General features: G+C 36.2%; 1 protein-coding gene across 3 annotated transcripts in view; it reads left to right on the plus strand.

Annotated features, from left to right (window-relative positions):
* The window catches only part of LOC140003111 (noelin-3-like), a 48991-nt gene extending 33650 nt beyond the window's left edge, over positions 1-15341 (plus strand). The window contains exons 1-4 of one of the 3 annotated variants that reach the window (XM_072041927.1): positions 2431-2576; positions 7204-7350; positions 10173-10328; positions 14176-14967. In XM_072041927.1, the coding sequence (XP_071898028.1) occupies positions 2457-2576; positions 7204-7350; positions 10173-10328; positions 14176-14424 (672 nt within the window). In that variant the 5' untranslated portion in view covers positions 2431-2456 and the 3' untranslated portion in view covers positions 14425-14967. Of the gene's footprint in view, positions 1-2415; positions 2577-7203; positions 7351-10172; positions 10329-14175 lie in introns of those variants that run through there. The other 2 variants (XM_072041928.1, XM_072041929.1) reach the window with 2 other exon arrangements.
* The last annotated feature ends 681 nt before the right edge of the window (positions 15342-16022 follow it).

A 16022-nucleotide genomic window follows, 5' to 3' on the forward strand; every position in this document is an offset into this window, starting at 1 on the left:
GCTATTAGATCAAGGTTATGCTTACCAAAAATGCATTTTTCATTGGAAAATAGCAGACTGGAATTAAACACAGCATTTCTTAAAATTGCAGTCTAATCACAACTTTTGGTAAGTATACTTTTCACAAAGGACATAATTAAACCGCAGAACTCCATATCAGTAGATGATGTGCCACCCCAAGTTACCGATGAGTTAAAAAGTGATGAGAAATTCACGGAGGAAAGCTTCCTGGAAAGGCCACTGAACACAGTTACAACCTCAGGCCTTGTAAGCACCACACTTTGCTGGAAGGCTACAGCAAGAAAAGTATTGCAGTATGTTTGCTCTCTTACGCTCCTCTATTAAGCATCTGCTGCTGGCTGTTGCTAAAAAAAGGAACTAAATGAATCAAGGAGACTGATCCAGTGCAACTCTTTTCTTTTTTTTTTTTTCCCTGGGATTTTGTTTATTTCAAACTGAACAAAAGAATCACAACGCTTTCTTATTCAAACATCAGAATTATTTGCTATTGACTCATAATCTGAAAGCAATTTGAATTCTTTGGAGAAAATGGCCCTTGTACATTATTTTGTCCCAAAAGTTTTGCCAAAATATGTGAAATAAGTCAAAATGCACACAAGTGTGTGCATTCAACATGCATCAGATAATTAAATCTACAACAGGTTTAACACTTTAACTTATCCTTTTCAGATAGATCTTTTACTTTCATGTCTATATATGTATATGGAAATTAGCAAAGAGCTTATTTTTCTGTGTAGAATCTGCATATAAACAAATAAACTCATTCTTTCAGTTTTCAAGTGCACCTCTTCAGTGAATTCAGCGTGTTTTTGTTTTGAGTACCTGAAACATTTTGCAGCTCACCTTACTGTGTGACTCCCAGAAAATATATAACGTTGGGATGCGAGGAATTTCTCTGTGAATTCATTCCATTGCTGAATCCTTGTGCCTGAAGACCCCTTGTAAGATTAGATAATAGCCCTCCACGTGGTTTTCTGTTTCTTTTTTAAAAACTAGTTTTCCGTGTGTCTTTGTTAAACAAGAGATTGAAATCATCCCAAATGAATGTTGGAAGAGAAAATTTAGCCTGACTTCGGTGTACAAGACCTAAGAATCTGAAATATTGTTTGCAGGACTGATACTACAAGTTTAAGTTTACACGTAAACTATAAGTTTATACTTACAGTAAGTATAGGAAGTTTGCATTTGTGATGGCACACTGCTCTAAAATGCAACCCTTTCCATTTTATTACAGGTTTCCTTCATACAAACTTTAAAAGTTCTTTAAGAAAAATATACTCCTTTGGACACAACTTCAGAAACAAACTAAATCCATAATTGCCTCAGGAAGCACACACAGTAGTCCATCTCTGCAAATTTTTAAGCAAGTTCTTTCTAAAATAATTGCCATTAGAAATCCCTGCTCAGCATTTCTTCTTTTTAAAATAACTCTTTAAAAAAAAAAAAAAAAAAGAAAGAAAAGGAAAGCTACCTCAACACAATGATTTATATACTTTTTTCCCCCACAGTTACTAAGTTTCTGAAAAAGATTAATTGCTACTGAACCTGGAGATCAGTCTACAGCACTAGAGAACATCAGATTTAACAGCAGATTAGAGCCAAGAGAAGCCTCCAAATGCTATATGAGCAACCCACAACTTATTTTCTATTCCTAACAACAGTGAATACACACTGAGTCTGCCAGCCCTGTAATGCAAAAATTTTCAGTGTAAAACATGCACAGTAAAAAAAAATAAAAACAAAACACTAAATACTATCTTAACATGTATCTTAACATGCCTTGCAAATTATAAAGTTGCCGATGTTTGTAGTTTATGTGAGATCAACAAATCAAGGGGTATTTGGGGAGGTTTCTGGGAATGCCTGCCTTTGTCTTTTCATGGGCATGCTTACAGCTCTCACCCTTCCCCTGTCCCCCGGGACAAGTATAGTTCCTGTATCATCTTTTGAAGTATACCTGAGCATATTTCTACCAAAACAGCGATGGGGAGTAGGGAGTTTTTTGTTTGTTGTTTTGTTTTCTTTGTTTCAGTTTTGTGATTGTGCTTTTGAATTTCAGACAGGATGACTAAATGTACTGTTTTAGTCCATTCTGCAAGGACTAAACTAATGAAGTGCTAATTAACTTTCCAGCACCTATAAAGAGGTAATTCACTCATCCCATCTCCCACTGTAAACTGCAATGGCTATTAGCATGTAAAGGACTGCCAAGTCCTATAATAAGTGTTACAGTCATAAATAGCAAATAAATACTGATAAGCATTGTTAGTAAGAGCAAAGAAAGAGACCAAATAAAGATAAGAGTGTTCTTAACAGATGATTCAATCTGGGTACCTTGCTCTCCTTCCCCGCTGAGGCTGTCGTGTGCTCCTCTCAGCGCCAGCCTGCACTGGGATGATAATCAGTCACTATGAAAACTCATTAGCTCCACAGCAATGAGCCCTCCACTGCTGAAGCTTGGTGCTGTTCTTAGTACCGTGGCAATGATCTCTAACTGGATGTCCCAAACTCTCCCATCTCTGGTAGGACTAAATACCACCAGACTACCCACTTCAGTAAGTAGCTGTGATGTGTTGCAATCCATCTGAATGCTGAGCAAATATAAGTGCCAGCAAAAGCTTTACTCTGTTGCCTCTCTGTGAATCTTTTTAGAGTACTAATCTTCCTATCATCACTTAATGCATGCTTCTTTTTGGGCATCATAAATCTGCACATTGGTGAGCATGTTGTGGTCTTACTATGAAAGAAAAGATTTTAAAATAGCATCCTTAAATATTTAAGAACAAATGCCTTCATCTTGAGGGTGAAATGCTAAAAATAGCACAGCAATGCCATTTCTTTTGCTTCGATATTTTGCCTGTTTACTGCTCCAGAAAAAAAAAAATGTACTGCATTATTAAGGAAAACAGGTATCAGAAGATTTCTTTTTAATTTTTGTCTGATTAGTGCTATACATAAGCTATTGACTACAATATTCAAGGAGCCTGATCCTTTCTTATTTTTTCCTTTATTGGAGCATGGTTAAGCAAATAAATAGCTGATAAAATAAAATTGGTACTAGGAAGCTGGGTATCAGAACTTTAGAAAGGTAATTGTACAAATAACAAATATCAGCTTGTATGTTTGATGCTCATATCCAACAGCCTCTGTTAATTAAGACCTACAGAAAAGCTGTGATTAGCTATTAATGAAAAGTGTAAAAATTAAAGTAATAGTTTAGCTAGGAACACTATCCTAGTTATAAGTTATCTGTAAGTTAAACTAGAACACATTTTTTCTAGATGGTTAGTAAAACAATTTTATTATAACTGCAGTCAGATGTTTGTATGATAGTGTGTTATGTAAAAGATATAGTTAACTGTTTGTACAGTAGAGCACAATATACAGAACTTAATTTTTCAGTTGTAAATAAAAATGCATTAACTAATCAACATTTAATTAATTGAATATATGCACACAGGAAAAGCATTACTGCAGAAAGTCACTTCGTTTAGACTTTAAATACCACTACTTTAAATTTAATTATATTGTAAGAAACAATTCTTATAAGTTTTAGAGCATCAAGGTGAAAAGACAAGGAAAAGCTCCAGTTTGTTTTCTATAAATGGAGTTTATGCCCACTGACCTACAATACAGTTTGCTAGTTCTTGTGGCAATGTGATATTATAAGAAATAAGGTTCCCTATCTAATTTAAATCCAAGTTTAAGGTTGCAATTGAGTGGCAAAGAGGTGCACACTTGTTGTTGCAACATGTAGGCATATGTATATTTACACACTAATATATGATTATATATATTGTCATTTTCAAATTCCAGGTAGTGTAAACTGCCATGCCTCCCTTGGCTTCATCGGAACACTGATGTTACAAATGCCTCCTGAGTATTATTTTAGTAATGCTCTTCAAACTCAAACATTGGAGTTATATGCACATTTTGGGTTTCAAGAGGGCTAGCAGGAGTGCCTGGAGAGCTGGGGACACAAGCACAAAAACCCGATTATCTGAGCTTGGCAACATCTGCCAAGTGGAAAAAATACCATCTTCAATCAGGTGGCGTGTTGTTATAGAACTAGCACCACAACTCTGCTGCCTTTTTCTAAACTTCAGCTTCTAGCTGAGACTTTATGGCCCAGGTGCTCAGCGATGCTGTGGTCATCACTACCTGTTTTTTAATTGGCAGCAGTCAATTAAAGTTAGCTGTCAAGTTAGTGTCATCCCCTGGCAGCTTCTCTAGTGAACAGTGCTGCGCAAGCGGTTCTCCAGAAGTTCTCTCCTATACACAGCTCAAAAATTGCACATCTTGCACCAGGAAAAAAGAGCAAAACCTCCCCATCTTTATTAACATTTTCTCCTCCCCTTGCTGGAAGAAATGTAGGGTCAGGGGAAAGACCCCCCTCTTCAGCAACGTTTCACTCCCAGGACCAAAATCCTACGACTGACAAGTATTGTTCTATTTAAGCACTGATACTGAGTATACGTGTTTCCATTTGCCCAATTACTAGTAACAATGGAGGCAGCTATAGCAGCTTTATCAGAATGTGAGTGCAAGTGAAAAAAATTAATCTTTGTAAGGTAAGTAAAGTGACTGTAACTCAGCAGCCTGCCAAGGCAGATTAATATGGCTCTTTGTAGAGACTCTTCTGTTTTCCCCAGATTTCCAAGAACTAGAATGATTTGTCTTCATTGCTGCTGTTCACCACTCGTTATTTCTTTTCTCGTTTGTTGACTAAGGCCTGTCAGCAGTAAGCCTGCGTTTGGAGACTAGATTCAGCAGCTTTCAAAAGGTTTTGATGCATTCTAGCTCTTTCCATGTGGCACAGCAGTTTCTGCTTGAGATAGGCATTAAATGACAAAGAAAATTAAAAAAAAAAAAAAAAAGAGAGAGAGAAAAAAAAAGCTAAGTGCACCTACCTGCACATGCTTATTTTTCTCTGTAATTATTCGTATTACCCATCCTAGTTAACAAAGGTACCCCAATAGCATGCACACAGGTAACAAAGAATACCAGAAAAAAAAATGTAGCCCACACTGGAGCTGGTGTCTCAGCACTCATTTCTGCATGGGCAGCCCATCACAACGCATTCATATTATGCCTGAAGGTCTTTCACTGTGAAAAATATTTTCCCAAATAGCTACTGCATTTTTTATTTTTTTTTAAATCAAGATATACGTTAAGTGCCATAAGAAAATATCAGCCAAATTAATCAATAAACATTATTTTCTCAGACAAAACACACCAATACATATTGTTAGCATATACAAATACCTTTGACAACACAGCGTGGACTGTAATTGCTTTACTACAGACCATGCACAATCCTGCTATCGCATCCATTCTCAACTGCAGAGAACTCTATTCACTTGAATGCAGTAAAATCTGTTGCTATCAACCAAAAATAGCAGGTATCGCAAATATCACAGTTTATTCATAAACTATACGGAGTATTTCTGTTCTGTAGGAATTATGATTGCAAGCTTTAGGCTCCTGAACTTCAACAAGAGGTTGCTCTTGTATGGGCACACTGGGCAGCCTTTCTACAGAGCAGCATGGAAACTTGTGAACAGAGCTTACACTTCAAAGGGTCACCAGCTATAAGGTTTCAATTGTTCTAGCTTGCCATTTTAGTAGCTGCTCAAATCTAATTTAAATTATCTCTCCAGTTGTAAGTTTGGTTAGATTTTATTCTTCTCCATGTGTTAAACTAGATCACCTGTGCCCTAAAAATTAAGGCTGCAAGAGCACAACAATTTAGCACTGACCTTTGGATATGCCTTTCTGTCAAACCCAGGTTTGACTGTCCTCTGTTTAGTCATCTACGCTATGATACCTTATTCTTCCTTCCAAAACAAGGGAACAATACAGTTCTGAATTGTTTTAGTTAACTCCACAGTAAAAGAGGTCACTGCTGTCTTCAATGACTTCTTCAAAATAGACACTGTGGGGGACAAAAAGTCTATGCTCTTCTCTAACATTGCGCTGATACTCAGAAAAATATTGCTACCTTCCCGTCTGACCTCAGTCTACAGAGATACTGCACCTTTTCTGAGGCACGGAACTATGCAACTTACTCCTCACTAAGCATCAATATCAAAGCTTGCCAATTTTAACAATCACTCTTTGTGCTGACACCGAGTAGAATTTCAGAATAAAATTAATTTATTCCAACTTTATCCAGACCAAAAATATTTCAGTGTCATCCATTAGCAACTGCACTGTAAAATTCAGCAGCCAATATAGTATTATTAGAAAAGAATAATGCAGAATATTAGCTTGAAATTACAGCCTGAAAACAGTCAAAATATTTCTGGTGCCAATTAGTTTTCATTCCCTCACCTGAATTTGTTCGATCATCTGATTATGGTGCTTTGTCTCGTTCTGATGCTGTGCATTTCTATAAATCCCATTAAGCAGACAGTTACCTACTCTTGCAAGGTATCACATGAGTTTTAAAGGCAGTGTAGTGTTGGCCTGCTCTGAAATACAGTTTTTTACTTTGCTCTTGTTTGTGGTGGTGGTTGCTGAAAAAGAACAGGTTCGGAATTCCTAAAATTCTGTGCCAGTAAAGGACAGTGTGATGCCTTTCCTGCCCTGTGCCATGCCTGCCATCACCCCCGATCATCTAAACTAACCTAGTACTTTTCAGTACTGCCCCTGTCTTCCCTTTGGTGTACGTGTAGCTGAAGTCAACCAAGAAGAGTTTTCTGTGCTGCAAACCTGCTAACACACCTCCAGAACCGCTTCCCAGCCAATTCCCTATTGCGTGAGTCACACAGACTGTGCTTTCTCTTTGGGATTTTGTATTTGTTCTTTTCTGTCTTTGTTGTTTCCATTAGTCTAAAGTAAAAGTCATTCAAGCTGAAAGGACATATTTGTTCTCTGTTAATGAAAAGCCTTACCGTCCCTCTGCAAAGAATTACATCAACCACTTGTGCTGAATCACTAACAGGAAACTGCTCTCACCCACACTGGAAACAATGCTCAGAGACTCTGCTGCAGATGTGCAACATGGCAAAACTGTGCAAAATCACCAGCCTAATTAGTTAAGAGGATAATGAGTGATGACTAGGAGGAACCTCACTGCAAATATATAATGCAAACAATAAAGAAAAATAGGTGGTGTTTTCAAACAGCAATTAAATCTATTCTGTTCCCTTTATTTTTATTGTTGTTGTTGTGTTACAGACTCAGATTAGCCCCAAGGAAGGGTGGCAAGTTTATAGTTCAGCCCAGGATCCTGATGGCCGTTGCATTTGTACTGTTGTTGCACCTGAACAAAACCTATGTTCAAGAGATGCCAAGAGCAGACAACTTAGACAGCTGCTAGAGAAGGTAAGTCTTCCCAATGAATTTCTCCTTTTGATCACTGAACTTCCCTGGAAATCCACTCCTGCCTCTCTAAGTTTAATATATAATGGTGCCCTGAAGCGTTATCTATAAAAACATTCCTTCAGGGTATATCCCCTACCTGTGTTTTCACCACTTATCGTAATTTGTCTGTTTCCCTCATAGCACACCTCTGTCAACCCAAGCCACTTATCTAGCAAACTGAAGTTGCGTTTTCTCTTGCTCATTCCCCAAACCCTTTCTTACACACATACAGGACTGACTTTCCCTGTGTCAAAACAGTTACAAATCCCACCTTAAACTTCCTCGTTGTTGTGGGATTTAAACTACAGCTCCTGCTTCAAACATGTAAGTCTCTTGAAGGTCATTCCTTGTCTCTTATCAGCAAATAATGAGATACAGACATGACAGCACCATCAAAGCAGACCGTACAGATGAGAAACAATTCTAAGTTATTTTTATTTCTTATTTCCTCAGTTAATACTATTTATTTCATTCTCCGGTGGTGCAAATTTTGTCTAAACAACCCAATTCTTATTCCCACTATTATCCACTCTTGTTTATATATTAAAATTGGTAAACTGTTATTTTGTATGAACCGAAAAAAACACTGCAACCATGAAAACACAAACTATTATTCTGCATTCCCTGTGTAGGTAACCAAGTTTATAGTTACTGTGTAACAGCTAGTAGTTCATACCCTGAGGGACTGAGACAGAGCATTTGAACAGCAACAGCAGAAAGCAACATAAAATGTAGACCCCCCCCAAAAAAATGCATTTTTCAGCATACAATTTTCAGTATTTTTTCAGCTATAGAAAAATCACTCCAATGCTAAATCCAGCAGATGTTCCCTTCATAAACCTCCATGAACTTCAGGAGGGACTTAATTTCAGTTTTTGACAGAGTCCATAGCATGACATGTAACTAAGTAGTTTTAGAAACTTCCCAAAAACAATCCCTTTCTCAGAAGAAAATTTTTCAACTTATGTAAAATGTAAAGGAGAAAAGTAGAAATGTAGAAAGTAGAAATGTAAAGGAGATGGGAGGACAGGCAGTCATGTTTGCTCCTGATACCCATCTTCAGTTATTTCTCCTTGCCCTCTCCTCCACAGAATATATTAACAGGTTTTAATGAGCTATTTTTCCATCTCAGGGTCCCAAGGAAATAAAACATCAGAATTTTTCCAAGCTAAATACGTTGGTGAGGGTAGAGTCTCCTAGAATGGGGTTCACACCACCTTCATATTGTTCCAAAACTGATAAAAATCCCAGCCAAACTCAATTAGTTGGCTTTCCACTTACCATCTATGACAGGAGGTAGGAACGATCAAAATTCAGGATAAGACCTAATTCAGTAAACGTGTTAGCTATGACCGCCAAACAGCCAGTAATTTTTAAGCCTAATTAATGTTTTTCATCTTTAACAACAAGCCTGCCCTCTTACTCACCATTCCTACAGATTTCATGGTACTCAGCAGATGCAGCTTGAGAACAGGTACAAAATGAAGTCACAGAGAAAAACCTGTGGCTTTGTGTGTCAACAAAAATACCTACAGACCTGTGGACCATGTGTGTCACCACAAAACCGAAGAACTACTTGCTTGCTCAACAGTTGGAAAGCAAAGAAGAAATAAAAACGTTACTTTTTCACTTAAAAATACTTCTAGGAACTGCCAATGGTAACCGTCCAAAAGCTGATTTGTACTATTTTAAGTATATATTTTTCTGAATCCCCGCAGTCTGTAGGTTACAACATATTAATTTCAAATACAAATATTAGTTTAAATTTTACATGCTCTTGCAGACAACAGGAGTACTGCTACTTTTGTGGTTTATTAGGAAGGTCAATTTTTTTTTTTTGAGACAAAACTTCAATACAGCACTTAATATTCTTTTTTTTTTTTTTCATAGTCCACTTTTTTCCCGTTTTAGTGGACGGAACACTTACTGTCAAATAATAACTGCATTTGCAAAATGTGTCATGTTTATGACTGGGAAAAACATTGCTTTTATAATAGGCACTGCTAGATAATTATAATTATCTATATATAGATATATATATCCATATATATTATATAGATATATAATTAACTCCAGATGAAAAGTCCTTGCCTCATTTTAGTGAAAGTGCTAAATGAGGTCACTTGCAGTACTACAGTTTCCTGAACAGTCACTTATCTATAAAAAATGATTTTCTACTATTAAAACAATTGGCTGAAGTTTCTAATTTTATACTTGTAAAACCACAAGCAAATCCCAATTTAATGATGGCCCCATCCCAGCTTATCTCTGGACAGTCTCATGTATTCCTTATAGTGAATTATTATACCAATGCCTACTAGGCATGAAAATCACACTCTTCGTAACAGCCCAGAAATTTTCTCCTAATCTTAGTCCTGTTCCTCAAGTGGAGGAGGAAACACATGGTGCATGGAGCATCCTGAAGAACAGGCAGCATCTACTACAAAAGACAAAGTAGCCTCTAACAATTAACAGCATTTTTCCAGCCCATTGAAAATGGTGCTGAAAGGATCCCCCTCTCTACCTCAAAGAAACTATCCAAATACTAAGTGGCTCTAAGATCTCAGTCCCGCTAGCCCTCTGTTAGCGCTGTTCCCCAATTTTTGTACTGTCATGCAGTTATGGAATTTAAAACCTATACTGTGGTATAAATGGCTCACAGCTAAAGCCTTGACATAAGTACATTTTATTGCCTGACATTTAACTATCTGAGCAGGGAAAAAAAAAAAAAAAAAAAAGTAAAGCAACAAAAAGTGCATTTAGAGAGTGTTCTTCTTTAACAGGTTCAGAATATGTCCCAATCTATTGAAGTTTTAAATCTACGGACTCAGAGGGATTTCCAGTATGTTTTAAAAATGGAAACACAAATGAAAGGGCTGAAGGCCAAGTTTCGGCAAATTGAAGATGATCGGAAGACATTAATGACAAAGCATTTTCAAGTAGGTTTTATTTTAACAATAACTTTGAAAGCCTGCTGGAAGCGATGTACTAAGCAGCAATGCATGGACTGCTAAGATCTCAGCTTGAAATGTTCATACAAGAGCAACATTAAAATGAAAAGCGTAATAAGATTTCCTTTATGATAATAATCTTTTGCTCTGTTCAATTTAATTGTACTAGGAAGTAACCATTAATTATTAAGATATTGGAGATATGTCACTAGAAACAGATTCCTGTTTTTCCTGTATCATTGTACATGTCATACTGAGAAATTTATATTCATTCAAGCTCCAGTGATAAATGGGCAGATCCAATGGAATTAATAGCAAGTAACTAGAGAGTTCTGCACTTTTACTGCTGCCTGACATTCACTGCAGTTGAAGGGAAGAAAGCCTATAATAAATCAGGTTGTTGTAATTTTTATCCAGTAGAATTAAGATCTAATTTCGTGTCTGAAGGTTTGCTATTCTGAGTTTGGGATAGGGGAGGAGGGCAATCATTCCCAGTCGCATCTGTATGATTAAAAAAAGACTTCTAAGGAATTTTAATGACAAGAAAAAAACACAAGCCAATCTTTTTGTGAGGAAGGAGAGTTGCAAAGATTACAAAACAGCTTTGTGTATTCTGAGAGGAAAAAAAAAACACCTATCTGAAGTACTTTTAAGGAGAAAAATTTACAAAAACATAGTTAAGTTCTTCAAATATCAAGTCTGATAAACAGTATTTCAGGTTGCAAGACAGCAAGGTAGAATCTAAAAAATATATTACAAAGCTTACATTAACAAAATTTATATTTAAACCCTTCATGAAACACAAAATGGACATACTTTTCTAATCAGCATTAAAGTTACATACCTAAACAATTACATAGCTAATTTATTTTCCAGAGACACTGAATATTCTGGACTTAATAGCATCAGGAATTAAATACTTTAATGATCTGACTACCAAACATTATTCTTTGTCATCACTCTTCATATAGGAGGCTGAACACATTCTTCTAGTAATTTTCAGGTAGTAAAGCTCTGCAATTTTTCCTTTTATCACTCATTGCTACAACACATTTCTATAATGCCATTATATATTCTTTATCCTCATAATAGTTTTTCTTGAACAAAATATCAAAATTTGACTGTCTGATATGTGATGTCAAAGGTAGCAGACTCCTGCAGTATTCTAACCTTTTAAATATTCAGCATTTATATTGGTCAGACATTTAACCTCAGTTTGATAGTTTGCCAGGAGCATAAAGCAGATTTCCAGCCAATCAAATGATAGAGGAATTTAGAAGGTCAACATCACACAACATGCTGCTGGCTTTCTGAAATTCAGCCTACTAAAATTCCAGTGCTTTATCTTACCTGAGACACAGGAACTTCTTGATATAACAAAACCCCTCACACCAGCAGGTGCAAAGCACCAGAATATGCCTACCACCCATTCATTTTGCAGTACAATTTAGTTCCTGTGCCACGGATCACAGCAACAAGTTAGGAACGTCAGCAAACACTATGGTTTTGGTTTTGTTTTGTTTTTCATGAAAACGCCAAAAACATCTTTATATCATTTACTGAAGCGGGATGTTTTATGCTATGGTTCCATGTTTCTGAGAGCCAAATAGAACAAATTTGATCCAGGTCACACTTGAGAATATGGTCATATTTCTGTCAAATCAGCATTCATGCCAGGCAAAAGATATTTGGTCCCCCCCAAAAAAGTTACAGCAGTTTGCTCAAATGATACCTCATCTGACATAAATTCTGTCAGGAATAAGTTACCTCCACTAATTCTCCTAAACTCATCATCTTGCTGAGTTTTGTTTTTCCATCCATGATTTACCCATGATTTTTGACTGCTTACTGCCCCTAGAACCAAAGCCTAAGTTCATCATTTCAAAATCAAATATAAACTTTTGGCTTTTTGTGCATTCCACATCACAAAACCTAGTCTCGTTATCAAGAAAGACACAACTGTTTGTTTTTTACAGATATATTAGGCTCAAGATGAATTTTTAATAAGGATAGTCAAATAAAAAATAGTTTTAACTGTAGACAAAAACTCTTCATTTCTTCCTGTCCACCTCAATAATTCTGCTAATATTCTATAATTGGAAGACCCTTTGAGGACAGAGCCAAAGATACAAAGAAAACTTCTGATGGTTTCTAATCCATTTATAACAACATATCTCTTTGTAATTTAAAATGCCACTTCCTAGATATTAAGATAACCTGCATGCAAACTATTCTTTCCAACTCCACATATAGGCCTTTATTTTGAGCAAATAATAATTCCAATATGAAAACCATTGTTAAAACTGCATGGATGAGCTGAGCACTGAAGAGACGTAAAACTCTCAAGCTGTTCTAGAACACGTTTGAGAGGTAAAAACTCAGAGGCAGATCTTCAAGCAAATCTAATGCCAACCCTGACTATCAGCTTCTTTCACATCTCCTCAGTAGAAAAGCATTCTGTTTGACATTATGTTATTTATTTTGAAAATGTTTTACCATGCTTATTGCATCCATTTATACGAGTGATGTAACAAACTGTACGTATCTCCGTGCATCTCATTGACTATACTAACTAATGACCACATTTGCTTCTGCACCTCTTCTTTGTGCTTGGGCATCCATTTAGTTCTCTTCTGCTTTCCCTTTTAATCTGCTGACTATTCCATCTATTCCTTCAGGACTCCATTTTCTAATCTCTTCAATAGCCTCTCCCTGTGTGTCCTCATCCATTCTCAGTCTCTACTATCACCTAATATTAGTGCCTAACAAGTCTCTATTTCCACCCTTTTTCTTGTTTTGTCCAGGCTTGCATCTCCTCATGCCTCTGGCATTTGCTCACAGAAGTCCTGCTGTTTTCTCAAAATATAAACAGATATGCAAATCAAGGGCAAACCTACAAGCTTTTCATAAAGCAAAACCTTTTGATTGCAAGGATTATTGAGGTTATCTACAGAAAAAAAATAATAATAAAATAAAAATAAAAAGAAAGAAAAAAATAACCTCAATCTAGACTAATTTAGTAAAGATTAAGTTTACTGCATTTAAAAGAATTATTACAAAAACAAAATATAAGCAGTCATTATAAGTTACAAAGAGAAATTCTCAATGTACATGACAAAAGTCTGAGAAAGGGGCAACCAAGAATTCCCAAGTGGAGCCTTGCTTTCCTTAATTGATATTTAGGAACAGGAGTGGTGACAAAATACCAATTGCACATAGCAATAAAATGATTTGCTACAGTCCAGAACAAAGAACGCCTGAGGAAGTTCAAAGGCACCTAGTGATGTAGAAGTACCACAAGTACAAAACAGTTTAAGAACCATGGATTTTTCACTTCAGAAGAAAGAGGTATATATCACTGTGTCCAGATCAGAACTAAACAGGGTCCAACAGATATTTAGGAAAAAATGAACTCAGTATTTCTAAGGAGTGAAATAAAAATGAACAGCTTACCCACTATAGATCAGGTGTGATGTTTTTGACTGTCACCAGGTGTTCAGGTCTAATCACCTTTTCTCAGGAAGATACAGTCCATGGGGGTTTATATCCTCTGGATGGAAAGTCAGACCCTCAACAGGTCTGGTTCAGATCACTGGAAGGTAATCATATACCTCAGTAGAAATAAACTATCATCTCACACATTTTGTCTACTGCTTACTGCCATTAATTCTGAGATTTCTAAGACTTTCACAGTACACTGAAATAATAGCTCTAACTAAAATCAATAGTCATTTTTGAGTCATTTTAATAATCAGGCATAAATATTACATAACAGGGAATAAGAGGATTTAATTCCTTTAAACTGCTCTAATACGCATTTGATTACCTTTAACAGGAGTTGAAAGAAAAGATGGATGAGCTCCTGCCACTGATCCCAGTTCTGGAACAATACAAAACTGATGCCAAACTAATCACCCAGTTCAAGGAAGAAATTAGGAATCTGTCTACTGTACTCACTGGGATTCAAGAAGAGATTGGTGCTTATGACTATGAGGAACTACACCAGCGGGTGCTCAGTTTAGAAACCAGGCTTCGAGACTGCATGAAAAAGCTCAGTAAGTTTACTGTTTCTTGTCAGATTTGATCCCACAGCTGTACATTTTTGGTTTTCTCTATAGCAGGATGAAGTTTTCTTTTTTGATGAAAGTCTGAGCTATATTCAGGAAAATTAAGAAAACATTTAGGAAAAAATTCTTCACCAAAAGGGTTGTGAAGCATTGGAACATGCTGGCCAGGGTAGTAGTTGAGTCACCATCCCTGAAGGTATTCAAAAAATGTGTAGATGTGGTGCTTACTGGCATGGTTTAACGGTGGACTTGGTAGTGCTAGGTAAAAGGTTAGACTAGATGATCTTAGAGGGCTTTTCCAATCTCAATGACTCTCTAATTCCATACTCTGATCTGTGCTACCCTAAAAAATGTCAAGAGTAACTCCTCTTAAGGTTAGTCATACCCCTCAAAATTTGCGCCAACGTATTTTAGATAATTACCTACCCTACTTTATACAAAAGGAACTGAGATGGAAAATTATAAAAGATAGCAACTTTAAATCTAAGAGACTTACAACTCATTGGGGAGATACAAAGGTTCTTTCTAAAAAGTTCAGACGGGCTTTTCTATTTAAGTCATTTTTGGTTAATCAGTGTGAAAAAAACAATAGTCAGAAGTAGACTGGAATCAGTTTGGCACTGTCCATGATACAAATCTTGCTATGACACCTGAGAGCCCACTCCAACTGCACTGTCTTTAGACCTGTAATACCAGCATTAAGACAGATATGCCACTTTCCCATCTGGAACACAACAAAATTAGCATTATATCTAATTTAGTGGAGTGAAGCATGATTTTTTTTTTTGAAAACACAGCAAAAATCCATCATGAGCACTGCACTAGATTTACATCAGGCAGCCTCCATCTTTATTGCTCATGTTGCTGGCTTTTGTTAGAAAAAGTTGATGTTCAGCATCTCCAAAAATCAGCACTAGCTCAGTATTAGCTACCAAAACTAAAAGTCTGAAGTATCGTTAAGTGTCAACCTTAACTTCCATTACGCAAGCAGGGTAATTGGTACCCACCCACTTTGCAGCCATGATGCAAAGTCTGCCCTCAGAATGCACGCACTGACTTTGAGAAACCTGATAAAAATAAATTAGCTTAAAGAGAGGAATTATTTTTCTGATTCTGATTGTCTTTTATGTATGTGGACCAAAATGCTAATTGTATGAAGTATCACTGAGAAATTAGGAATTTCTTTTATCAAGTAATGCAGTTCTCATGGTAATAATGAACTATCGAGGAGTAATTTTTTCTTTCTTATATATAATATTCCATGGTAATTCTATTACACTTATTTCAATTAAATTCTAGTGATAATACTTAAATTGGTCATTAAGGAAAAGTATTTTTGTTCATAAAAGTGAAAATGTGTTATTTTGAATATTTATTACCTTAATTATGAATTTCGTTGCTGTTCAAAATATATTTTATAGTATTTTTAAAGAAGGGTATTTCTGACAAAAGGAGTAGAAAATCAAGAAAATCTGAAAAACTCTACTAACATATTTAAGTTACCTCACAGTTTATGGCAATTTTACTTAAATATTGAAATATAAAAATAGCAAGCACCTCAACAACATCTTGCCAAAAGGAACTGAAAAGACTCCCAAAATGCCATGTCCAATAA

The sequence above is a fragment of the Anas platyrhynchos genome, chromosome 8 (genome assembly GCF_047663525.1).
Source record: "Anas platyrhynchos isolate ZD024472 breed Pekin duck chromosome 8, IASCAAS_PekinDuck_T2T, whole genome shotgun sequence".
Lineage (NCBI taxonomy): Eukaryota > Metazoa > Chordata > Aves > Anseriformes > Anatidae > Anas > Anas platyrhynchos.